This window comes from Culex pipiens, chromosome 2 (genome assembly GCF_016801865.2).
Source record: "Culex pipiens pallens isolate TS chromosome 2, TS_CPP_V2, whole genome shotgun sequence".
Lineage (NCBI taxonomy): Eukaryota > Metazoa > Arthropoda > Insecta > Diptera > Culicidae > Culex > Culex pipiens.
The window spans coordinates 90,159,283-90,185,306 of NC_068938.1; the positions used below are offsets into that span (position 1 = coordinate 90,159,283).

At 40.7% G+C, this 26,024-nt stretch overlaps 2 protein-coding genes across 3 annotated transcripts in view; one reads left to right on the forward strand and one right to left on the reverse strand.

Annotated features, from left to right (window-relative positions):
• The first annotated feature begins 322 nt into the window (after positions 1-322).
• Positions 323-1,860, forward strand: LOC120416321 (opsin-3-like). Its single transcript, XM_039578043.2, has 2 exons — positions 323-717; positions 781-1,860. The coding sequence occupies exons 1-2, from the start codon at positions 485-487 to the stop codon at positions 1,679-1,681; spliced, it is 1,134 nt and encodes a 377-aa protein (XP_039433977.1). The 5' UTR covers positions 323-484; the 3' UTR covers positions 1,682-1,860.
• A 2,591-nt stretch (positions 1,861-4,451) lies between these two features.
• Positions 4,452-26,024, reverse strand: part of LOC120416298 (S-adenosylmethionine decarboxylase proenzyme) — a 42,543-nt gene continuing 20,970 nt past the window's right edge. Inside the window, exons 3-7 of one of the 2 annotated variants that reach the window (XM_039578016.2) lie at positions 13,970-14,549; positions 13,814-13,906; positions 13,594-13,614; positions 6,918-7,073; positions 4,452-6,849 (exon numbers count right to left, since the gene is read on the reverse strand). In XM_039578016.2, the coding sequence (XP_039433950.1) occupies positions 6,712-6,849; positions 6,918-7,073; positions 13,594-13,614; positions 13,814-13,906; positions 13,970-14,549 (988 nt within the window). In that variant the 3' untranslated portion in view covers positions 4,452-6,711. The remainder of the gene's footprint in view (positions 6,850-6,917; positions 7,074-13,593; positions 13,615-13,813; positions 13,907-13,969; positions 14,550-26,024) is intronic. The other variant, XM_039578017.2, reaches the window with a different exon arrangement.

Consider the following 26,024-nt stretch of genomic DNA (forward strand, 5'->3'; position numbering starts at 1 on the left):
ATGTCATGTAAAACAGCTCCCACACATTCATCAAAGGAAAACCATCCAACTTTGTAATACATTGAAGCACATGTGATTGAATTCAATGAGCTAACTGTGAATAATCCGCGGCTGCCAATCTAAACCAATAAGTCCCCAACACCGAAGGGATTTGAAATCCTGGCTGATTCACGTTTTTCCTCATTGCACAAATCCGTTTGGCAAATCCTTTACGCAGATTATGGGTCAGCAAAAGGGTTTGTGCGAGCGCGCGCTTTGCCCGGATAATCGAATTAGAAAATCACACCAAACCAGTCACTATAAAAACCCACTCCCGGCCACCGTACAATCGAACATTTGTGAAGCGTTTCGCCCACGAAACTGGTCCAAATTGTTCCCTGGTTGTGGCGCGCGCAGTCCCGTGGACTCACTTTGGTACCCCCTGTGATAGATCGTTACCCTGTGTAGACATCATCCGTACACGATTCAGCATTCGCAAAACGTAATGTTTCTGGTGAATGAAACCGACGCCGTGCTGCTGCCGGCGGCCCGGACCGGCGAGATGGTCAAGCTGCTGGGTTGGAACCTGCCCCCTGAGCAGATGCACCTGGTGCACGAACACTGGAAAGATTTTCCGGCGCCACCCTACTTCATGCACCTGCTGCTGGCTTTAATCTACTTTGTCCTAATGAATCTTTCCCTTATCGGGAACGGAATCGTCGTGTGGATCTTCACCACGTGAGTATGAGGGAAAGGGCGATCTTTGCTGGGTTATCTAACGAATTGGTTTCCTGCTTTCAGCTCCAAGTCTCTTCGGAATGGATCCAACATGTTCATCGTCAACCTGGCTATTTTCGATCTGCTGATGATGTGCGAGATGCCAATGTTTCTGGTGAACGCCTTCTCCGAACGACTGGTGGGTTACGAAACGGGTTGTGCGATCTACGCCGCTCTGGGCAGTGTGTCCGGAATTGGTGGAGCAATCAGCAATGCCGTCATCGCGTACGATCGCTACCGAACGATTTCGAACCCACTCGAGGGTCGCATGAACCGGGTTCAAGCATCGCTGTTTGTGCTGCTCACCTGGTTGTGGACACTGCCGTTCACGGTGCTGCCGATGTTCAACATCTGGGGCCGTTACATCCCGGAAGGATACCTGACCACGTGCTCGTTTGACTATCTGACCGACGATAGCGACACGCGCGTCTTCGTCGGGTGCATCTTCACGTGGGCCTACGCGATCCCAATGGTGTTCATCTGCTACTTCTACACCCGTCTCTTTGGCCACGTCCGACAGCACGAGAACATGCTGAAGAATCAGGCCCGCAAGATGAACATCGAATCGCTGGCGGCGAACCGCAACGTAAACGCCGAAACTGCCGAAATCCGCATTGCGAAGGCTGCGTTCACGATCTTCTTCCTGTTTGTTTGCGCCTGGACGCCGTACGCTATCGTCACCATGATCGGGGCCTTCGGCGATAAAACCATGCTTACGCCGTTCTTCACCATGGTACCGGCCATGTGCAGCAAGGTTGTGTCCTGCCTAGACCCGTGGGTGTACGCCATCAGTCATCCGAAGTACCGACAGGAGCTCGAGCGCCGGCTACCGTGGCTTGGCATCAAGGAAGCCCCGGACAATGTCAGCTCGACCGAGAGCAAGCAAACGGTCATATCGGAACCTCCGGCAGCCGCCGAAGATTGAACCGAATAGTAACGATTTGTCAGCAATATTACCAAACGAACCAAGCAAACCAGTACTCGACCAACCCTCGGCTATGTTTAACGGACTCTGAATATGGAAGCTAGTATGTAAGTTCAGTGTTTTCATCCATTGCAAAGCAAAAGAAAAATACAAAAAAATGAGAGAGCTGCATGTAGAAAGGTTTTTGTTTTTTTCTGTCCCACTGCACTGTCACATTTCATGGCTTGTCATCTTCCCCCTTAATTGTTTCAAAATCGATCGATACCAAGTCAAAAAGTATTGTCGAAATGGCATCAACCGTCTTCCTGGCCAAGATCATCACAGAACAAATCCTACCCCGGGATCATCAGCTGTTGGAGGATCGTGGTTCTCTCCATACGCTCCGATACTCGTGTTGGCAGCCCGCAGGACATCTGGCTTGATGACATCCAGCTTTTTCGCCGCTCATTATAGAACAGCTTCAAACCATCCCATGCAACACGCGAATACTCTTGGATTCTTGCTTGGATTGTTTTTCGTCCAAAGCCGGTTTCCGGCAAGATCGTGGCCGCACAACCACCTGCAGCACCGGTTCCGCGACAGAAACTGAGGCACCGTAATCTGGGGCGAATCGGGACTTCAGTCTGAATAGGGACAGCAGTTTTTAAGATCACTTAAAGCTTTTAAATTTGGAAATGGATGTACACATTTTGTTGGTCTGAGTCTGTTTTAACCGAAACCAACCAGAAAAATCAAAATATTTTGCTCCAACATGGTTAAAACTGCTGTCCCAATTCGCCCCATGTGTCCCGATTGACCCCAGTTTACGGCACCGCTTTTGTTCGGATCCGGAAGAAACTTGACTTAATACAGCATGCTTCGAGAAAATAAAAACTGAAAACGGCAGCAATGTTACTGTTTTTCAGCAATTTCAAAAGACGAATGCTGAATTTTAGTATAAATTGCTGAAAATTTGCAGTGAAATCGACCACTCATTTGAAATTTAATAATAACACAGTGCCAGTTTATCAAATCAACAAATCCAACGCGTAAGTAAACAAATACCATAATGTGAAGGGGGAAATTAGCTGAAAACTTGTCAGAACAAACAGAATTATGTTTTTTAAACTTTTCCAACAAACTTTCACTAATTGAGAAATATTACACTCAACCCCCGGTGGTTGGTCACTTTTTCTTTTGTCACTTTTTTAGTCCCGTTGGTTGGTCAAAGTCAAACTAAAAAGTGACGAACTGTCACTTTTTACACGGCGCACACGCACACTATCAAAACAAACGTTTGGTAGTGTGTGTGAACTCCGTGTAAAAGGGGTGTCAAACTAAAACGTGACCCTGTTCGTTTGACAACAGTTGGTGTCAAACCATCGGGGTTTGAGTATAACTTGTAGAACTATCCGACTCTCCAAATATTTATTGTGTTTTCGTTCGTCACAGCTTCCAGAACTGGTAATTTTAAATCGTTTAGCAGAACAATCTTCTGGTTTATTTTGACACGAGCTACTGCCGCCGGAAAAAAAACACCCAGATCAGCGAAACAAAACGCTGATCCAGTACCAGAAATCGCTGGACCAGTGAAAAAACCCACTGATCCAGCGCATCGTCTTCCGTAACCAGCAAAAGAATCTCCTGGTTGATTTTGGAATCTGGAAGCTTCCTCGTCGCCAATGTTGCATAGTAAAAAAAACAACCTTTTTGCAATTCCGTCGTGAAACTACTTACTTTTCCTGTCATTCTTGAACGACGAAATAGCCTACTTTTCTGTACCAAAAATAACAATCGAATAGCAACACTTTTCAAAATAAATGCTGAAAAGTTCTACTTTTGAGCACTGAAATGGGTGCTGAAAAGTTGAACTTTTCAGCACTTGTTTCGAAAAGTAACACTTTTCAACATTTTTTTGATTTAATCGATTTATTGACAAAATACATGAAAATTCGACTTAAAATTTCACTCAATGGGTGTTTTTCGAAATTGCCAAAAATGTTGTATGGAACTCATGGCAAAACTTGATTTTTTCAGCACTCGTCGTATTTATCCAACTCGGTGAACCTCGTTGGATAAATGTACGACTCGTGCTGAAAAAATCCTCTTTTTGCAACTTGTTGCATAAACTACTATTTTGCAATTCCGTCGTGAAACTACTTACTTTTCCTGTCATGCTTGAACGACGAAATAGCCTACTTTTCTGTACCAAAAATAACAGAATCGAATAGCAACACTTTTCAAAATAAATGCTGAAAAGTTCTACTTTTGAGCACTGAAATGTTGAACTTTTCAGCACTTGTTTCGAAAAGTAACACTTTTCAACATTTTTTTTATTTAAATGATTTATTGTCAAAATACATGAAAATTTGACTTAAATTTTCACTAAATGGGTGTTTTTTGGAAATGCAAAAATGTTGTATGGAACCCGTTGCAAAACTTGATTTTTTCAGCACTCGTCGTATTTATCCAAATCGGTGAACCTCGTTTGATAAATGTACGACTAGTGCTGAAAAAATCCTCTTTTTGCACCTTGTTGCATAAACTACTATTTTCTTCAGTGGTCGAAATAAGAATGTTTTATTTAGAAACCTTTTCAGCATTGTCACATTTCATGGCTTGCTACTGCAAACGGAAACAGGTCTACCGTAGTCCTCCGTAGACGGTACATAATTGCAGAATTTCATCCTCCTTGTCAACAACATGTGGTAACTACGCTACCACTTGGTTACCACCCATACATGCAGGACTTCGTAGTACGGAATTTCGGAATTAAGAACAAGAAACACGATTTTAAGTCAAAGATAATTAAATTTATTATATCAATAAAAAAGGAACCTTAAACGCAAATGGAATTAACCACTTTTGAAAAAGGGGTAAGTAAACCAATTGAAATGCTTTCCTCAACACAGGTTGAAATCCAGCTTGTATTACCAACTAAATAGCCCCAATGATTGCCACTATAAAATAATTGAAAGAAAAACATTCTAAGCTAACTTTTCAATTTGTTCTTCATCAATCCTAATTTGAACGCCACGGAATTAAGTCTGACCTAGCAAAAGTAAAAAAGTTTGCATCGCTTTGCGCATTTTTTCACGTTAAGGGATCACAGCGCAGTGTTCCACTGCGTGTTGTGCAACGACTTGTCTACAATTAAAGTGTAATTTATATTTAATTTTATTTTATTTTTGTCACCAATAGAACAGTTGAATTGCTTAATTTGTTTGTCTTTGCTTATCTCAGAGAGAAATATCGTTTAAAAATTTAAATATATATATGCTCCAATTCATTAACTTGCCTACGCTCATTCTCATTCGCGTTTAATCGCGTTCTACCTTTGTGTTGCTAAGTTCAATCATTTTAGACCCTCACATTTTCATATCGCATTTCCGGTTGTGAACGTTAAATACACTAAAATATTTTTTTTTGTTTTTTTTTTTCATGTTTATCTTGCAATTTTTTTTCTCATGTTTTTATATGTGTTTAGTTTAGGATATTTTTAACATTAAATTTGTCTTGGAAATTCATTCATTTTAATCATCATTTATGCGCGTCAACTTTGACGCAATCATTTATCATGTGAGGGGGAGGTGGTTTCGCCCTCGGGGATGTGTTGAAGGAATCGGGGAAATGGGAAATGGGTTTAGTTTTTTTCTGTGTCTGTTTTGTTTAAAATACTTTATTCAATTGTTTCGGTTATCATAATAGAGTTTGTTGTAGTAAAATGTTCTGCTTTGTGTGTTGAATTTCAAAAACTTTGTCTCTGCTACGAATACAAATCCAATGATATTAGATAGGCAAATATGAAGCATTCGGCTAGAATCTTCTTGCTGTGGACAATCCTAACGATGCCAACGGTACGCTGTTTGGAATCTACGACACTGAGTAGATAGGTGTAACTGTGGTTGGCGATTATCTTGTATACTAGTGGTATGACGCTAAATAGAGTGCGACCTCGGTGGCGCATCTCTCGGTGGTGCTGGTTACACTGAACGACGACTACGACATGGTTTAGCTTCTGCTGGCTGTAGAGAAACTGACCGAGAGAATAAAGTGCAGTCCACCGGCAATGTTGGTTGGTTTTGTAAATAATTGCTTGTCTTGGTTTTGTTGCTCCGCGATCCTCAGCACGGATGCTGCTTCGTCGTGGTGGCCCGGTGTTGTTGCCGTTGAACGAAGAAGTTGTTTTGGTTGGGAAGATGGGTAAAATTCGTGTACGCAAATCGCATACAGTCACTGCAACGATAATAACGCTGACCACGATCAGCTGCTGGCCAGCGATGAACGGTTGGCCGCCGCCGCCGCAGACTCGACGGAGAAACTCATCACTAGGAGGAGATGCTTCGTGCCACGACACGACTGGCGGTGGCGAAGCGGAGGAGCGCAAACTACGCTCGATGATCGGTAATTTGTTATTATCAACGTAATCATAATAACGGCAAAAGCGAAAATCAGGAAAGGCATCAGAACGGAAGGAAGCACAGGCTCGCCGCTCGTTTGCCACGTGGTAGTCAATTTCAGGAGATTTTGTTGCGCCACCAGGAGAATAAAACTAGCGGCGAGCACTCCTCAATGTTCAGCACGAGCACGAACGAAATCAGCTGGATCAGTATGATGGTGAACAGGACGGCCGGCAGGTCGAGCAGTTTCTTCAGCGGACCGCACAGATTCGCCAAGTTGTCGTTCTTGTCATCGCTCTTGCGCTGAAAACAGCCGTTGGCCGCTGCCTTGTCCGAATCGTCAGCCAGTAGCAATCCAATCTCGTTGATGTTTCTTTTGCAGCTGTTGTTGTTGTTGTTGTTGAATTCACCACCGTCGGTGACATCGCACAGGGAGAAGCCCTTGGCGAAGTTGAGCGAGGTGAGCACCGGGAACAAGTTGAGGAACAGACGGAACAGAGCCACCGAAGAGGCCAGACAGGCGAACGGGGAGGGACGCGTGATGAAGGGGGAGGACACTTTCTCGGAGGCAACGGAAGGAGGAGGAGGAGCAGGACGGGAAACCGGGGGAGGAGGGATGTTAGCCCCTTCGAGGGCTAGGCACGGTAAACCTCAGCTTGGGTATTTGCAGTACTGCGCGTAAGTCAGGTCGTAGCTGGCAAAGCGCGAAAATTGAATGTCACGACGCTTCCACTGGTCGATGGTGGCCAGGTGCTCGAGCTCGCGAGAAACGTTAGCGGCGGATGATGTCTGAAAGCAAAAAGCAACCACAAGTTAGACACGGGCGTTCGGCAAACTTAAAACCGCGGCGAACTCACCTTGTTAGCGAAAACGGTCACGATAAATTTGCCAGGTTGGAAGGTATCAATCACACGTGCAATCAAGTCGCCGTAGCTCGACGAGGCCACGTTGCTCTCGAAGCTCACGTACGAAAAGTCCGGCTCCGGCGTGATGTGGATCGTCATGTAGCATCCCTGAAGAGAGGAGAAAAGGTGGAAAAGATTAAGAATGTGTGTAAAGTTTTTTCAATATAAAACGAGAACATATTAGAGCGAAAAAGATTAGCAAAAGCAATGGCGTGACACGAGAGAGGATTACTCAGGGATTAGTACAAAATTGATCGACGTTAAAGTCTTGTAACCCTCAGACTCCACTTTATTTATTTTTGTTGCCCAAGCAAGGCCAAGGCCAGTCTTCTGTTTCCATTACAGAAATGAAAGTCGTGCAAAATTGCCGGTCATGAATTTTCGCCAAAGTGCCCGTCTTGTCACACCGCATTAATGCGCACGGAGACAGGCGAAAGGATGTGACACGTTACGGGCGATGTAAGAATGGAAGAAATACTTTTGAGTGCAGTGCATTCATAAGCCGGAGGGCACTAATGGAAGCAAAGGGCGTAAACATAAAAAAAGCTTTTTTACTATTTACGGTTGCGGTAATAAAAGGTATTCCGAGAAGAGTTGGACATCTCAAAGATACCTCAACCTCACTGAAAGGCATTTTATGGCCTAGGTAAGAGGTCAAAGATGAATTTCAAAAAAGTTTTTAAGGAAAAAACTCAATGCATTATCATTGATTAGTAAAAATATCAGAAAAAAAACATCGCATTACAATAACAAAATGAGTTATGATCGTGTTTTCTTCAAGGGTCCTGATTTTCGGTTCAAAAATCAGAAATCACTCACTCATCGCCGAGCGAATCTTTGCCGACTGGAGCTCGCAACCATTCGCGAGCGAACACGACACTCAGGCTGCCAGTGACTTGCTCAATCGCTTCTCCCAGCGACACAAATACACTCCGTCCGTCGACCCGAGTCACAAACGAATATGTTCAGAGAGGAGAGAATCTAACAACATACCAGCTCGGTGCTCTTTTGGCCTGACCTACCACAGTTTGCCGTAAATTTGTATTTAGCATGATGGAAATTGCTTGTAAATGTGTCTTTGATGTCGTATTATCAACAAAATTGCAAAACATTTTTGATAACATAGATTTTAACCAGTTTAATAACTGAGCAAAACAAAGCCGATCGCTAACTATTTCGACTCAGCGACTTAGCGACATAACGCAATCGGTCTCTCTGAACCATTCGCTGTACTACCCGATTGAAGTGAAAAGGAGAGCAAAGAGAGAATATTTTGTAACGATTGGTGTGGAAGCGACAAACGGTAGGAAACGGTCAGAGCAGTTAGTTTTTTTATCGCTTTCAATTTGTGGTCGCGAGTGAATGAATGAATGAACACATGAAGCAAACAAAAATTTCAGTTCACTGCTAGTTTGTGACTGTAAGCCTACTGTGTCTGTCCAACCACTGCCGCCCGACGAGAATAAGGCACGTGAAAAAAAGAGATCCACTCATTCAATTTCAGACTTGGGGAATCTTCATAAAAAACACTATTTTGACTATTTTAAAACATTTTTATGGTTCTAGACGGTGCAAAACAATGATAATTTGTATTCAAAATGACATTTCCACGCATAAATGCAAACTTTTTCTGTAAAAACTTGATTCTTTATGTGTGTGCGTGCAACGTCGAATGAGCTTTGGTCGACTACTGCCACGCAGTTCAGCTGCTCAGTGAGCTAGGGCACTCACGACTGCGCCGGGTTTGTTTATGTCACTGTTTTGTGATTTGGTGAATGGAAAAAATCGTGTCAGCGTCGCCGATTTTTGTCTCATGATCCTTGACATTTTCAGCACTGATCAGGACCCTTGGTTTTCTTGCCGGACGAGCATTTTGGACAAAATTAAATTAAAGACGATATTGTGTGCAGATTTCAATGCTTTCTTATTCTTCACTATCATGTATGATATTTTGACATAAAAAATCAAGATTTCTCAGCTCTAGCAAAGTTTGTTTTTCTATGACTCTTACTATAATTTCCAGGATAAATTGATAATTAAAATTTTTAAATGTGTTATTTTATAAGCACAAATATTTCTATGTGGTTTTCTGAGGTAGCGTTTCAATCTATGTACACTGATATTTCTTACCGATTTTTTATAATTTTGATCGATGTACAACTACGATCCTTAAACTGATCGACATGAAAAAATAATTGTTTCAACAGATTTGTAGAGATAATTCTTACATTTAAACCCCTTTAAAAAATGAGTGAATCAGTTTTGATTGTCGAAAGATATCCTAATTTTAACACAACCATGGTTATTGCATATTTAGGCTGATTTTCGAGTGACAAACATGTCCCAAAGGACAGGGTGGCCAGTCAAATCCTATTTTGGAGTTTCCGACTTTTTCTAACCTCAAATAATAGGCATTTCTTATTTTAAAAATAACTGAAAATTAAAAACTGTTAAAAAATCAATATGAACCATCGAATTAAATTTCCAAATTAAAAAAATCAAACAATTGACAATTTTATATAAAAAAACAAAACTGGCAGCATTCATTATTATTCATATAATCAAAAGCATTGCAGTGCATAACATAAAAAGGTTCAATTTAAATGTTTCCAATCATATTGATTTTTTTGCTTGATTTGAACTGGAAAAGAAAAGGTATGAAAAAGATTAAAAATAACAAAATTTTAAATTTCATTCTAGAATTCATTTTGTTATCAATGTGGACGCTAAATTAAATAGCTTTCTAGTCGAAAATTAACTAACACATTCACACCTGTGAGTGCCACAGAATGTGGGTTGTTTGCAGCAGATCTGCTTTCTCTTTCTAGCAAAAAAAAAGTTTTTGTCATGCGATTTTAAGTGGTTTTATGAAGCCTACCGCTCGATGACAGCTAACATATTTCGCAGGGACAGTGACAGCTCGAGCTCGATCTTTGTTTGCACCAGGACACTGTGACGAGGAGTTCGTCATTTTTGGGTTAAAATAAATTCAAGAAATACGTGTGAACAAATATTTTTATCAAGTTTTTTTTTTAATTTTGTATTTTTTTATATTAAATTTGAAAAAGAAAACAATGTGAAATTTATCTTGTTGTCAGTGTTTAAATGTCCAGCAACGATGCCAGATTATTTTATGACAGATCTGTATTTTCTTAAAAAAAGGTGCAGGTGGTTATGTTACACATGACCAGTATGACAAAGAACTTTGCTAGATGATTGTTGAAATTTTCGATTAGAACGTCCGATCCAAATTTCCCCATGATTTCCTTATAATTACACAAGACAACTCTTTTGTGGTCTATTTCGTGGCTCTGAAACGGGCTGTTTGATTTGTAAAGTTTTAAGACATAATATCAACGTCCTATCGAACTAAGGGGATGAAAATTGCAAGTGGAGCTGAACTGCCCTATTCAGGGCTCTAATTGATTACGAAATAGTTATTCTAAATTTCGAGAAACAGATTTCAGAAGTTTAACAGTCATTTTTCCCCAACTCTTATGGTTCGGCATCGGAACATCCCCGGGGCCTCCGGCCACTCCAGCTGGTGGCCACTACTGCCGAAATGTCAAATTTCATGTCCAGTATCAAAAACCCTAAAGTTTGATACCCATATTGCCCCAACTCTTATGGTTCGGCAAATGTCCCCCCATCGGAACATCCGCGGGGCCTCCGGCCACTCCGGATTGTGGCCACTACTGCCGAAATGTCAAATTTCATGTCCAGTATCAAAAACCCTAAAGTTTGATACCCATATTGCCCCAACTCTTATGGTTCGGCAAATGTCCCCCCATCGGAACATCCGCGGGGCCTCCGGCCACTCCGGATTGTGGCCACTACTGCCGAAATGTCAAATTTCATATCCAGTATCAAAAACCCTAAAGTTTGATACCCATATTGTCCCAACTCTTATGGTTCGGCAAATGTCCCCCCATCGGAACATCCCCGGGGCCTCCGGCCACTCCAGGTGGTGGCCACTACTGCCGAAATGTCAAATTTCATGTCCAGTATCAAAAACTCTACAGTTTGATACCCATATTGCCCCAACTCTTATGGTTCGGCAAATGTCCCCCCATCGGAACATCCGCGGGGCCTCCGGCCACTCCGGATTGTGGCCACTACTGCCGAAATGTCAAATTTCATATCCAGTATCAAAAACCCTAAAGTTTGATACCCATATTGCCCCAACTCTTATGGTTCGGCAAATGTCCCCCCATCGGAACATCCGCGGGGCCTTCGGCCACTCCGGATTGTGGCCACTACTGCCGAAATGTCAAATTTCATGTCCAGTATCAAAAACCCTAAAGTTTGATACCCATATTGCCCCAACTCTTATGGTTCGGCAAATGTCCCCCCATCGGAACATCCGCGGGGCCTTCGGCCACTCCGGATTGTGGCCACTACTAAAGTTTGATACCCATATTGCCCCAACTCTTATGGTTCCGCAAATGTCCCCCCATCGGAACATCCGCGGGGCCTTCGGCCACTCCGGATTGTGGCCACTACTGCCGAAATGTCAAATTTCATGTCCAGTATCAAAAACCCTAAAGTTTGTTACCCATATTGCCCCAACTCTTATGGTTCGGCAAATGTCCCCCCATCGGAACATCCGCGCGGCCTCCGGCCACTCCGGATTGTGGCCACTACTGCCGAAATGTCAAATTTCATATCCAGTATCAAAAACCCTAAAGTTTGATACCCATATTGTCCCAACTCTTATGGTTCGGGATAAGTCCCCCTATCGGAACACCCGCCGGGGCCTCCGGCCACTCCAAGTGGTGGCCAATTCCAATTCCCGCTCATGCCGGCTGGCATGTCTTGGCGTGTCCATGCCTCCAGGCTATCTGCTCCCGGGCCTCCAGGCCGTCTGCAAACGGGCCACCAGGCCATCTGCTTCTGATGTGTTCTCGTCGAAGGCCAGCAACAGACTGAATTTTCGGGACCGACCGAGCCGCGTTTTGTTAATTTAGATCGGGGACGTATGCCCCGCCTTTTTGCACCAATTCTCCTACATCTCCTTATTCGCTTTTTGCCGCGTCGACGATCCGAAAATTATGGGGTAGAGTGGGGGTGATTTTAGATACATCAATCTCACGTCTCTATATTGACTGATTGGGAAACGTTTGTTCAACCAACCAACGTGCATCAAAAAGAGGGGAAATTTGCCGAGAGGGGAATTCGTTACGTAACGTTTTCGCTTCGCGAAAATTTTGGATTGACACCCCGTATAGAAACCTTAGGACAAAGTTCTTTGTCAAATAAATCTGTATTTTATCTGTACACTCAACCCCCGGTGGTTGGTCACTTTATAGTTTGACACTTTTTTAGTTTGTACCCCGTTGGTTGGTCAAAGTCAAACTAAAAAGTGACGAACTGTCACTTTTTACAAGGCGCTCACGCACACTATCAAAACAAACGTTTGATAGTGTGTGTGAACTCCGTGTAAACGGAGTGTCAAACTAAAAAGTGACCCCGTTCGTTTGACAACAGTTGGTGTCGAACCATCGGGGTTTGAGTGTATCATGTCGAATTCGGAGCCATGGAAGGCATTTTTAATTTGTAACAGTAGATTTAGGCTTTTTAATCATATTAAAGCATAATTCAATCACTAAATTGTTGAAATTCTCAAATATAATCATTTTAAAAAAAATCTGTATAATACAGATTTTTGTGTCAAATACAGATTTATCTGTATATTTGGCATGGCTGATGTCCAGTTTAGTAATATATCATGCTTTACCACCCATTTTTTGCAAAAAAAAAATCGAAGAGACATAATTTTAAAACCTATTCAAAAAGTTAAAAACATTTGGAAATAAAATAAATGCAATGACTTTTTCCAACATTTTCCCGACTTGCCGATTACGTGACTTGCTTGGCCACCATATCAGAGGATCAAGGATTTAATGTCACTCGAACTTCGCATAAAAAGTGAATACCTTTAAAATAGAATATCTCTTGATCTTGACAATCAAAAGCTTTAAAAAGTACTATAAACATAAGAATTGTTACTACAAATCTGTTACATAAAATATTTTCAAGATCAAACCACCTATGAGGACAGGTCAGCCTTTCGGAAGTCGCGTGTTTTGGCGTTTCATACAAGTTCCCTTACAAAGTACACGTATGCGAATGCCGGTAGGTTAATAATCCGGACAAAAGAAATCAAAACCTAATAGTCAATTTTTACCGATAGAAAATTATAGTTGTTCTTACTCTTGGTGACGCCTTTATTTACAAGCAATAATTGTTCCAAAATGGATTTGGTGTAACACACAGCTGAAAGGAACTCCAAAACTCTGTTATGCACCTCAAAAGAACTTATTGTATCCTGATTATTCACTAATAAAACCGAATTGAATTGAAAAAAATTATAATTCTGATTAAGGCCAACAAATACAACTTTCTACGTATGAATTCCCGTTTTTAGTATATTCGATTGGAAAACACACAAACGTTTCTAAAATCTTTTTTGTATTCTAATATTTTTAAAAGCAAATTATAATTTGAATAGAGGACAAAGAAAATAGATTCTAATACGGTGAGTAGAACAATAACAATGTATTCTAAAAAATAAAAATGTCCATGCAAAACTACAAACTCAAGCTTTAAGGAAAAACCGCAAGCTTACCTCTTTATACTTTTTTCCACACTATTGAATTATTCAAGCGCATAGTACACAGCAGGGGGGGGGGAGATACCCATAATCCACCGGGACCAGTAATGATATAAGGTAGAGCCAGTAATAGATACAGAGAAAGGGTGAGAAAATGTAGAATGCTAATTAGTGGGATGTTCATTCGCCACCGCTATGGGAAACGCGCCATCACCAACCACGCCCCGATACTTACACTCTTGGAGACTCCATTCATCGAGTAACCGCACGGATCGAAGAGATAATCATCAATTACCATGCCGGGGATCAGCTTGTGGATGCCGGATTTCTGCGGAGGAAATGAGGATCACATTAGTTTGATTTCGTGGCCGCCACAGCCGCCGGAACCCACCTGCGTTGCCTCGAGTGCCGTGCTACAGACGTCTTTGGTGAACACAGCCATCACTTTCGGGTCCAGATCGGTCATCAGTATCTCGATGGTTTGATCCGGGTCAGGTAACTGCAGAGATTCAATCAGATTCATTTTGGCCGACGGAGTCATCTCGACGACTTGTTGATGCTGTTGTTGTTGTTGCTTGTTGTTTGTTGTGATCATGTTGTTGGCGTTGGCGTTGTTCATGCTGATGTTGTTGGAGGCCAGGAATTGCTGCTCCAGCTTGCCGGAGCCCCCTCCCCCGCGGCTCAACGTGTAGAGATGCCAGCAGTCACGGTTGATCGCGCCCAGGCTGTACGCGCGTCCATCCTCAAAGAACGAGTCCAGGAAGGCCACTTCCTCGTCGAAGCCCCGATGGGGGGACACCTGCAGTTCGGGCCGCTTGAAGTTCTTGCGCGAGTAAAACAGCTCCTCGATCTCGCCGTAGCCGGCGATCTCGGACGCGAGACGTAGCAGCGGTTCCAGACAGGCCAGCGTCGTCGTCGAGCCGCACGTCTTCAGGATCCAGCGGCGCTTGGACACGAACATGCTGCTCTCGCTGTTGGGTTATTTTTCATTTTCGCCCAAGATGACATGCAAATAGAAATGGAAAATTTTAGGGAAATTAGATTGGCGAAAATAAAAACCCGGCTGGAAAGTGGCCAAGTTCGAGCGCGTGGGCTAATTATCGATTCCAAGTGGCGCAGCAGCGTTTGACCATTTTGAGAACGACTAACTAACTTTTTACGGCGATGACGACCGGCTCAGGCAGTGAGTGTCGTAAACAATTTTCACCTCATCCTTTGAGCGATGCGACGCAACGAACAGAGGAGAAAAACTAGGTCGATGATATTTTCATTTTAGCAAAAACAGTCCCCTTTCGTTTTTGTTTCCCACCCTCTGTCTCTAGTATCAGTTGTGCGAATGGAAATGGATTATCACAGCTTTGGCGGACGGTTATTTTTGGAACATTTGGCCAATCCTTTTTCTTTTTATCGATGAGTGCTCCCAACCACAACTTAGCAATATTCGTGTGACCTTCATATCGTATAAGCAACAGGTCACACAAATATTGTTAAACAGTAGATAGGAGTAGTTGTTTGATCTAAACAAAACACAAGAACTAAAGTTTTTTCATACAAGGCTCCATACCCCAAAGGCCCCTATAATGCTGATCAATACCGGCGCCGGCTACGACCAGTGGTAGAGTAACTGGGAAGTGGATGGGAATGTTAGTTCGATACTTGAGTGATAGAGACCGCCCAATCTACTGCATCTCCGACAAAGTATCACGTGAGTTTTGAGGGGATTAATAGATGGATATGAGGTCTGGATTCACGAGTAGCAGTGATGTGCCAATGAGCAATTTATTTATTAGTTGAAAATTTTAAATCTTCGTCGGCGTGCCTTCCAATCATCGATGATATAGGGAGGACTTAATCAAGCAATACGACTTGCTTGTCTCAATAAAATTCGGCCTGGTACTATCGAAAACTATAAAAAGAAAACAAAACGAAAAAAAACCTCAAGTTCTCCACCACTACACTAATTGAACTAAATTCTTCCTACTTGTGGGCAAGCCAACCATGATCGAGTGAGCAAAAAAATTATCTTTTCTTTTCACATTTTTGTAAAAAACCGACAATATTGTCAAACTTAACATAAAAAATTTGATAAAATAAAACATAAAAAAATTTATGAAATTTTGATTTGATAAAAAATCAAATTTGCAGTAGTTTTTTCAAAATTATTTTTTTTACAATTAAAAAAAAAATCTCCTGAAACAAATATTGTTGGAAGCTGAGTAAATTTTTTATAACTTTCTTTTTTTTGTTATTCGTCTAGTAATCCGAACATAATATTAACCTTTTTCCTTCCTCACCTCAATGAGGAAAGGCTATAAAATCACTCGAAAAATGAACTTCTTTATTCGACCTCGTAGACCCACCTTCACGTGTACCTATCGACTCAGAATCAAATTCTGAACAAATGTCTGTGCGTGTGTATGGATGTGAGTTCGTGCACCCAAAAAAATGCACTCGATTATTTCCGGACTGGCTGAACCGATTTGGACCGTTTTGACCTCATTCGATCTGTCTTGGGGTCCCACAAGACCCTAGTTAATGTTATGAAGTTTAGAAAAGTACTTCAAAAGTTATGCTAAAAAAACGGTTTTAACCAAACTTCGGAAAATTGTAAAAAGGGTGGTTTTTGTAAGAAAACCCATCTGACCATTGATCATGCTATATATTGTTAGAAAGGTATTTGAAAGACCTTTTCAATGCGTTCAAAAGATTGAAAATCTGACAACCCCATCAAATGTTATGAGCACTTAAGTGTTATTTATACACTCTTTTGAGGCCGGATCTTAAATATTTTGATGAAAAAGTTGTCCGGATCTATCATACGATCCATCGTTGGTTAGGTAATCAAAAGACCTTACCAACGAGCCCAAGAGATTGAAGATCTGACAACCCTATCAAAAGTTATAAGTACTTAAGTGTTTTGAATACACTTTTTTTAGGCCGGATCTCAGATATTTTGATTAAAATATGTGTTATTTATACACTTTTTTGAAGCTGTGTAGTGTATTCACTTTATGAATGCGAGGAAGGCACCATCCACCTAAAGGTGGATAAAGTAACGTTTTTTATATTAGTGGCGGTGTAGTAATCCATTTGCCCAAGGCTAAACTTCACTGCCCAAAAACATTTTTTTTTCTCACACGAGCAGACGGAAATAACTTGGGAATAACATGTTTTGATATTTGTGTTATTTATAACAAGATTTGTTTTTCGTCGTTATAATTTTTTTGTTATTGGATTGGTATTGTAATAACAGACTAATAACATTTTTAGTTATTCTTCGAACAAATCCCTTTGTTATTATTTCTTTGTTATTTTTACAACTAATCTTATCTTCCTAATAACAGTTGAAGTTATTCTTCCATAACAAAAATTTTTGTTATGATAACATAAACTGTTATTAAACCCTTATGCAAAAATGGATTTTTCAAGAAGATTCCATAACACTTTCTGTTATTTTAACAGTATTTGTTATTGAAATGGCATGAATTTTGTTATTACCGTCTGCCCGGGCAGTGCAGGTATTCCTAAAAGAACCTCATTTTTCAACTCGCGATGTCTCGGAAACTATTTGTTTAATTTATTACGTTTGTGTCAAGCCTTACATTTTCAAATGTCCAAAATAAGTGTTTTTAAGCCTTTTAAAAGGGTACTCCTTATTCTAATGTTATTTTAACTGAAAAGAGCAGAAAATCTGAAAAAAAAACTTTTTTAATCGAACCAATATGAGGGCTTATTAAGTGACACTGAGAAAAACTCATTTTTCACACAAAAAAATGTAAGAGACAAAATTGTAAGAAATTTCCTCAACTTTTCAAAAATATGTTTGCAATGATGCTTTTCCAGCATGGTTTTTTTTTAAATTGGAAATAAATACTTAGAAATAATAAATTTAAATAAAAAAAATCAAAATATGATAAATCAAGACTTTTTTTATTAGGTCCTTTAAACAAATGTTAACATTTACACAGTAAAAAATAATGTAAATTTGGAAGCTTTAATTTTGGAAGGTCCCGCGGACAACTCAGCGTTCCCCCCTGGCTGGGGGGGGCGATCGTTTGCCAGCGTGGTCGCTGCCGGTAGCGGCAGTACGGCCCAGCAAGAAGTCACCGGGGAAGATCTCTTCACCCTGCCAGAGTTCTTTGCTCTCGCGGGGGAGATGTTGACGCGGTTTCGGAGCTGCAGGAACAAGGCGGAACAATTCCTGGCCCTTGGGGAACTGATGATCAAGCACATCTACAAAGGATAAACAACCTGTGATCTAGATATAAGCTTTCTCTACCTCTATCCCTTTTCCTTTGCAATTTTTGTAAGTTTTTTTTTAAATTTTTCTTACTCCTGTTAGTGCCTTATTTAAAGAAATAATTGTTCCAAAATGGATTATGATGCAACACACAGCTGAAAGGAACTCCAAAACTCTGTTATGCACTTCAAAATAACTCATTGTATCTTGATTATTCACCAATAAAACCGAATTGAAAATTGAAATTGAAAATTTTGGTAGGTTGAAAATTACCTCTTTTATGATGTAATTTTACTTCAATTTAGACTGAAAAAGTGGCATTACACCAGATGTAATATTACCATGATTTTTTTTTCTGTGTAGTGTGTCTCGCTTATTCCGATGGACATCTACATAAAGTGTGAGGGAGATACACTGAATGTTCACATTTGTTTATATGAACTAAGCACAAAAAAAATCCAGAAATCCTTTTTCAAACTACATGAAGAAAAAATTACACATAAATATAACTTAAAAGGTCTTAACTTGAAACAGGAATGCCAGTTCTCCAAACTTTGAGATTCCTTCGAAAGATCTTTCCATGACCCTACCAAGGATGAGTTGGATGATGAATTCGGACATCGTTTTCATTCAGATAAGTGATCTGGCTCACTTAAGTGATCATATCTTTAGACAGGGTTGCCAGATCTGCAAACTTTAGAAAGGGATTTGTTCGCGCACTTCTTTTTGCACGAATATTATTTCTTTTTGGGCCAGTCTAGAGTCCACTCGCAGCTAACTTACAATCAGCAAGTCAAGTGGACAATAGATAGATCTGCGTGCTAATTGAAATTTGGATATAACAAACTGTTATGAAAATAATTATTGATTCGAAGTTCAGGAGACAACAAATGGCTATTACCAAATAAATTATTCTTTTTCAAATTTCATATTTTCGAATTTATAATAGATAGGTTTAAAATCGTTTAAGAAAAATTGAGATTTTGTACTCAAAATTTACTCTGCACTGCACTGTATTGGGGTCCGGTGGTTTAGTGGTTAGCGTGGTAGCCTCTGAACCCCAGTATGGCCTGGGTTGAATCCCAGACGGACCCGGTGGCATTTTTCGAGACGAGATTTGCCTGATCACGCCTTAAGTAAAACGTCGGTCCGTTTGCGTAAAAGAGGTTTTGGGTGACTCACCATACATAACCTTCGGACGCCTACAAATGAGCAGAAACTTGCAACAGAGACTACAAAAGACCCGGGGGTCGTTAAAGTGGATTGCTTTGCTTTTTTTGCACTGTATTTGTGTTATCAACTTGTTTATCGTAATCAATCCTACTGATATACAATAAATTGATACGACATTGAATCAGGCAGACCATTTCCAGAAATCCCAACTAACATTTGCCCATTTCAACAAATCCATCAACCCAGCGCGCCAATCAGTCTCTGTCGGATGTAGTTTGTCTGTCAATCCCAAACACACCAGCCTCACAAATTCTCCGAAATTTTATATCTGTTCCTTTCATCATTAATCAAATATTTAGCCGGATAAGCGCAAGGCCAGCAGTATATTTCGGCATGTTTCTTTGCGAAAACAAAACACAACACAACTTTGCTAAAAGCTCGTTTTATGGTCGGTCCAAAGAGAATGAGCTTTTACTTTCTTTTCTTTGCCGGTTCACAGTTCCGGCCATAAATCTTCTTTGCCCCCAGACCAAAGTACGTCACGTCGTTCCTAATGGCACGGAAAGATGATACTTTGCCCGAAATTGAGACCATTTCGTTCATAATTAAAGTCATCTGGCGGGGGTCAACGGTACCCGGCGAGGTCTGTCCCTAGTCACTCGCAGACAGTATTATCGGTCAACAATCCGGGAAATTTGCAATTTTCGACTGCCGACTGCCAGCTGATAATGTTACACAATAAAAGCACGTGCTTGCCCCGCCGGCCGGGACTTGGTAACGTCGGGTTATCGCCCAAGTCAAGGATGGACCGCGCAACTGCGGCCTCGCGTATTACGGTTACGGTCGTCGCAGGCTTATCTCTGCAGTGTGTGTAAAACGTTCTCGAAGGGGTAGTTCAATTGCCACCATGTGTGTGGCTGTTGATGGGGTACCTACTATCGCGGATGGAAGCTTTTGGAAGCAAACTTTTCTTCGAGAAGGCGTTGATAACGCGTCGGAGATTGCGTTCCGTTGGAATTTTGTATTGCGGGTCAATGCAATTCTTTCCAGTTCCTCCTTCTCTTGTTTTCTTTTCTAATCTCTTCAATGAAAAGTTCTCGACGAATACGCATTATAATTAACGGCACTATCATCGGTCACAAGCAACACAAAGAATTGCAAGCGGACAAGACTAATCTTTGCCTTATTTGTTCTAGAAGATTGATATTAGAGTGTAACAAAAATGACTTTTTGGCGGGCATTCAGGGGTTTGTTCAGGTAGGCATACTGAGCCTAAATCCCAAATATGAGCTTGATTGGACGTAACAGGAGCTGGCGCTCCGCCCTTCAATTTTAAATGGGATTTAACCCGTAAAAAAAGATTTTTTCAAAAATGTCACTTTTTGAGGCATTTTGGCCACCAATGCGTTTACCAAAAACATCACTGGCGTGTAGGCCAGATCCTTGCGCATCTTTTGGTATATATAACATTGAAGTTTGGAGCATCCTGGAGCTCGATACAGACCTTCAAAGTTTGGCATTTTTTCGAAAAATCGGCCCCGGCAAAAAAGATATGCGTCGCACCTCGCGACGCCCGAGACGCCATTTGATTTTGCTGGGACCGATTTTTCGAAAATATGCCAAACTTTGAAGGTCTGTACCGAGCTCCAGGATGCTCCAAACTTCAATGTTATATATACCAAAAGATGCGCAAGGATCTGGCCTACACGCCAGTGATGTTTTTGGTAAACGCATTGGTGGCCAAAATGCCTCAAAAAGTGACATTTTTGAAAAAAATCTTTTTTCACGGGTTAAATCCCATTTAAAATTGAAGGGCGGAGCGCCAGCTCCTGTTACGTCCAATCAAGCTCATATTTGGGATTTAGGCTCAGTATGCCCACCGGAACAAACCCCTGAATGCCCGCCAAAAAGTCATTTTTGTTACATCCTAATAGATATAAACAAAGTTATTGGTACAGTTAACTAGTGTTTTAGCCAATTTAACCGAAATACTTGCAAGAAAAAGATTTCGATAGAACAACATAATTAATTCCAAAATTTCACTATCAATTTAGAAGTTCTAGAACGTGTTGTTCCGATTGTTGAACAGGTTATAACTGGAAAGTGACAGAATGAAGCTGAATTCACAGTGCGTCATAATTTGTTCTGGGAACAACGTGTAAATAATAATTATTTTCACACACGTTCCCGTTGCTCTAAGTAATCAGTAGCAGTGCTGTACAGAGCAGTGCAATCAGTTGAGTAACTCTGTGCAATATCGACCGAAATGATCACTTTACACGGAGAAAATGAGTTCCAGAAAATGGTGAACAAGCGTTCATGAAAATGGGAACCACGAACAAAGTGTTCAAATGCCATGGTACGTTTTTCAAAATCGTACCATGGGATTTGAACACTTTGTTCGTGGTTCCCATTTTCATGAACGCTTGTTCACCATTTTCTGGAACTCTTTTTTCTCCGTGTACAAAGGGGAAAATTGGGCTTCTGTTGAAAACTCGTTTTTGTTAAAACAGTGTAACTCTGTAATCAATCAGAAAAGCTCGTTGAAAGGTATCGGTACTTTACCCCTATTCCAAGACGTGCAGGGAATTCACCCCAGTCTGTTTACGGTTTGACGCGTCTTGTTGACGAAACAACGCTAATCATTTAATGCATCAAAAGAGTTCGTAATCCAATCGGATTACCCAACGCTGGTGCACATTGACTAGCACGATGATTGAAGTTTTGTTTTAGTACACGCTCGAGGTTACTATCAGTCACACTCGTCTGCCTAGGATTTGCGGTTGGTTGCCAATGAAATGTAAGCTCAGTCAATAGTTCGATGAAGCAAAATAAACCTTTGATTTGATTATCAGATCAGAACTGTTCCAAGGAATAATGATAGTTTCCATGCTCGTAAGTGCTCATTTTTACAGGCAGGGTTGCCAGATCTCTAAATTGTGTTACTCTTTGGAGTGGTCTTGAAGAAACTATCGTACAAGATTTTCTCAAAAAGCCATTTCCAGGAACAACAATTTCCGTCCTAAATACGCAGAAACATCTGTAAGGCGCCGGCAACAAAAAAAGAAGCATCTTGGGTAAATCTTTGGCTTCCTTATTTTAATTTCCTACAACTTTGTCGAAGGGTGCAAGAAGATCCGAGTTTTTTATTATTATTTTGAATGAAACTTTGTGGGTACATTATCCATGATCAAAGAGGACAACATTTTCTAAGATGGTCAAGCATGGTTTTGACTTCTATAGGCACATAACCCAGAGAATGTATTGCAAAAAATTGGCACCCAGTGCTACTGCGTTGACAGATTCTGTGTGAACGGACCACATTTCACAGAATCAACAAAAGAAGAAGAAGGATGCGTGGACATACACTCACAGTTGGGCATCGCCATCCGGAGAATAAAGAACACGATCTGGTAGTATAAAGGTACTGTGAACGGACTCAGAGGATAAATCCCGAGATTGCCGAGAGCGTTATTCTCATGGGTTCATTTTCAAAATAGTTCATCAACCAAAAAAAAAAGTGCCGATATCTAGACGCGAACTCAAGACCTTTGACATATCGAACCGCGTCTTTGCCGTAACGGCCACCAAAGTTTGATGGCTATGAGATGGTCATTTGGAAATATAAGCCACTCAATGGGATGAACTGTTTCAACGAACAAATGAACACAATTTCACCCGCGAGAGGTTTATTCTTCCATTTAATTTTGGCAGAACTATTCTCTCAGCTTTCTACTGTGGGTGTGCCGTACGAAACGCTCTGAATCATTTAGGTGTATTTAGTGTAATTTTGGCAAATTATTATGTTTTTAAGGGAGAAGTGGAATTGGTCAAACTTTGGGTTGGGGAATCGGAAGTGGGAAGGGAAATAGGGTTATTTTATTTAAGAATTACGTACATGAAAATCTCAAAATTTCATTTAACTGACCAGACCATTTCAAGCTGAGTTTTCAGAAGTAGCCAATAATTTTCGTATGGTCATAAAAATCATTTTCCCATCATTAACCTAAATATTATTTTTTTGAAAATCATGAAAAAACTAAATAGACAGAAGATAATAATAGGTAGTGGTAGTTTCAGTCAAATACTTGCAAAAACAAGCATAAACTAAACAAGATAAATTCAAATACAAATAATAAAAATTAAGAAAAAAACATAAGACGGGAAAAGTAAAGTTTTTCGTAGAACAAAAGTTGCTCTAAACAGCAAAAAATCCGATGGTAAAATCGCATGCAAAAGCATGCACATCACCTTCGTCAAAATAAACACGTAATATTACACACTGCATGTACAATTTTTGCAAACACAAAAAAAAAAGTTGTAACCGACGGGATTCAAACCCAGCACTAACAGTAAGGACTTTCGCCTTAGCCCACTCGGCCATCAGACCGACGAAAAGCTGGAAGGATAAACCCATATATAGGCTTGACATTTCGGTCAAGTAGGGTTTCCCATACTGATGGGCTACATATTTCAAAGTGTAAAATCACACAAAATTGCATAAATAATGCAATATTTATTTTTCACCCTGCCCTTTTACACGCAGCTGGATTACTACATTTTTGGCTGTGGTAAAAAGGCTATATCTCGGCAATGATAAAACTAAATATCTTAAAATTAGTTTTGTTAACACTCAAACGCTCGAGTAGTCATTTGACACCTATTTTTCTTAAAAATGTTATAGCTTTTGGTAAAATTGACCAAATTGGATGCTTCCGGTAGCTAAAGATCCAGATTTGTCTATATTTTTAACTGTCAGATGGGGGACAAATATGGTCAACTTTTACCGGAGATATTCCGGATTCCGTTGGGATACCTCGGCCCTCCTACATGGGTATTTGGTCAACATAACAAAAAAAATCGACAAAACAATATCGGAAAGGATACAAAACTTCAAGGAATTATCCTAATACATCATCATAGCCTACTGCGTAAAGTTTCCGCCAGAGATGATTCGATGAAGTTAGTTGAGTTCGAACACGGAGTGTGCAAACAACAACCCAATTATTAATCTACAGAGGAGGAAGAAGTGTGGAAACACACCTAAAAAATATTATTTTCATGAATAGTGACCTTCTTCGAGAATATCAGAAAACTTTAATGTTGAAAGTTAAATGACCTTCGAATGAACCCAAATATTTTAGATCTAACCCTAACAAAGTTATATTTATGTGAAAAAAACCATATACAGTAGTTGTTCGGTAACTGGGCGTTGTTTAACTGGGCTGCTTTTTAACTGGGCGCTCGATAACTGGGCTGTAGCCCAGTTAAAAAGCAGACAAACGTCAAAAAACCAAAACAAACCGAAATGACCGAGGGGTTAATGGATGCCAAAAGCCTGTTCAATAAATAAAAAACTTTTTTCTAACATTTATTTAATTTCAAGTCAGAATTTAAGAAATATGAAAAGTAAGCATTGTAAATAAATTTGAGTTAATTTTATTATTATATTTCATCAGGAAAATATTATGCATCGGTGGTCCCCTCGTTATTTTTCGTTCAGCCCAATTATCGAGCAGCATTCGGTGACTGGGCTACGTTCTCAGCCCAGTTACCGAACAACTACTGTATATGAAAAGATCCATCATGCGACTTATCATTGGAAGAGTAATCGATTAACCTTTCTGACTGAAAATCTGACAACCTATCCAAAAGTATGAATAACAATATTAAACAATATTTGAAGAACAGTTAAGGGGCGGTAAAGCTGGTTAATGTAACGTGTTTTGACATGAAATCAAAGCAGCAAAGAAACTATTCCAACTTTCTTAAACGTAAAAGCATGACGTACAGCAAATTGATGGCTCTGGTGTTTGCATTCCTTGCTTCAAGTATTAAACATGGCATAGCATATTCATCGACACGCACCCAAGGTCGTCGCAGAAAATGGAAAAATTTATTCACCGCAACGAATACAATTCGAAATGCAGAGTCGCCACCAACCCGATAGTGTGATGTTTTATTTATCCTTCTTGGAATGTGTCAACAGCCTGCGCCATCGAAGCTGAAGCTGTAAGCTGAGTCAGTTCCCATTTCAAAATGGTTTGCAAAACAGACAACTATAGGTCCCAAGGCTTATCAGTACAAACAGCTCCGCGAAGTCGGCTGATAGTAACTGGAGGGTTTTGCTAGCAGGGGCGATTGCCTTATCAATTATGCAATTATTGAAGTCAGTTAGATGAGACTGTTTGAAGAGTTGTGTATGAATCCAAGGGCTCCAATCCGCTTCAAAATAAGTCACAAACTGCAAAGGTCAACGAATTATTATCTCACAGTGGGTCCGGAAGGCGACACTGTTATTTTCGGTTCGCCAAACAAAACACAACAAAATTCTTCTGGTTTTGCTTGGGATAGGCAAAGAATTTCGGCGAATAATGCCTCGGCGAAAATGTTTATTTATAACCGCGTGTGCGGCAAAATATACCTCCGTCATCGCGTCATCGTCAGCCGCCATCCCCAAAAAGAAACAGCTGATTTGAAAAGTTTGTTTGCCTCGCGATAATCAAGTTCTCCGTCTGACTTTGACTGCATGAATATTCAAACATTAGTGATTTGAGCGACGAGCTCAACCCCGCTTCGAATCCTTCCGAGAAGCGTCAGGTGCTCTCCGAACTGATCCACCTTTGGCAAACAATGTACACCACCTTCCTTCTCGGAAAAAGCACTGATGGCTGTGAAATGAGGGTTGATCTGTACGGCGCGGTACAACACCACCAGCAAGTTCATATTATTTGCATTGTTTGTGTTTGCTCGAACAAACACACGTAAAAGTCTGAAATGTTGCCCCGGGGAGCCACTACCATTGCTACACGATTCGACGATGATTTACCACTGCAAACATTACGAACATACTTTGTGATTCTGAGCGGAGGCGTCGTCCTTGGCATTCACATTGACCTGTGAAAGGCTGGTGGAACATCTCACCCTTTCAAGTCGAACATGATTTTGGCATTTTCAGCCTGTTTGAAATACCAGATATCCTTGCCCTTTGATCCCGACAGCGCTCGATTGGGCTTTAAAATGCGAAGAAAAA

Excerpts from the sequence above, each read along its gene's own strand:
- LOC120416321 (XM_039578043.2), top strand. The coding sequence starts at position 485 with ATGTTTCTGGTGAATGAAACCGACGCCGTGCTGCTGCCGGCGGCCCGG. Across the intron at positions 718-780 it reads GTCGTGTGGATCTTCACCAC|CTCCAAGTCTCTTCGGAATG; the intron begins GTGAGTATGAGG and ends TCCTGCTTTCAG.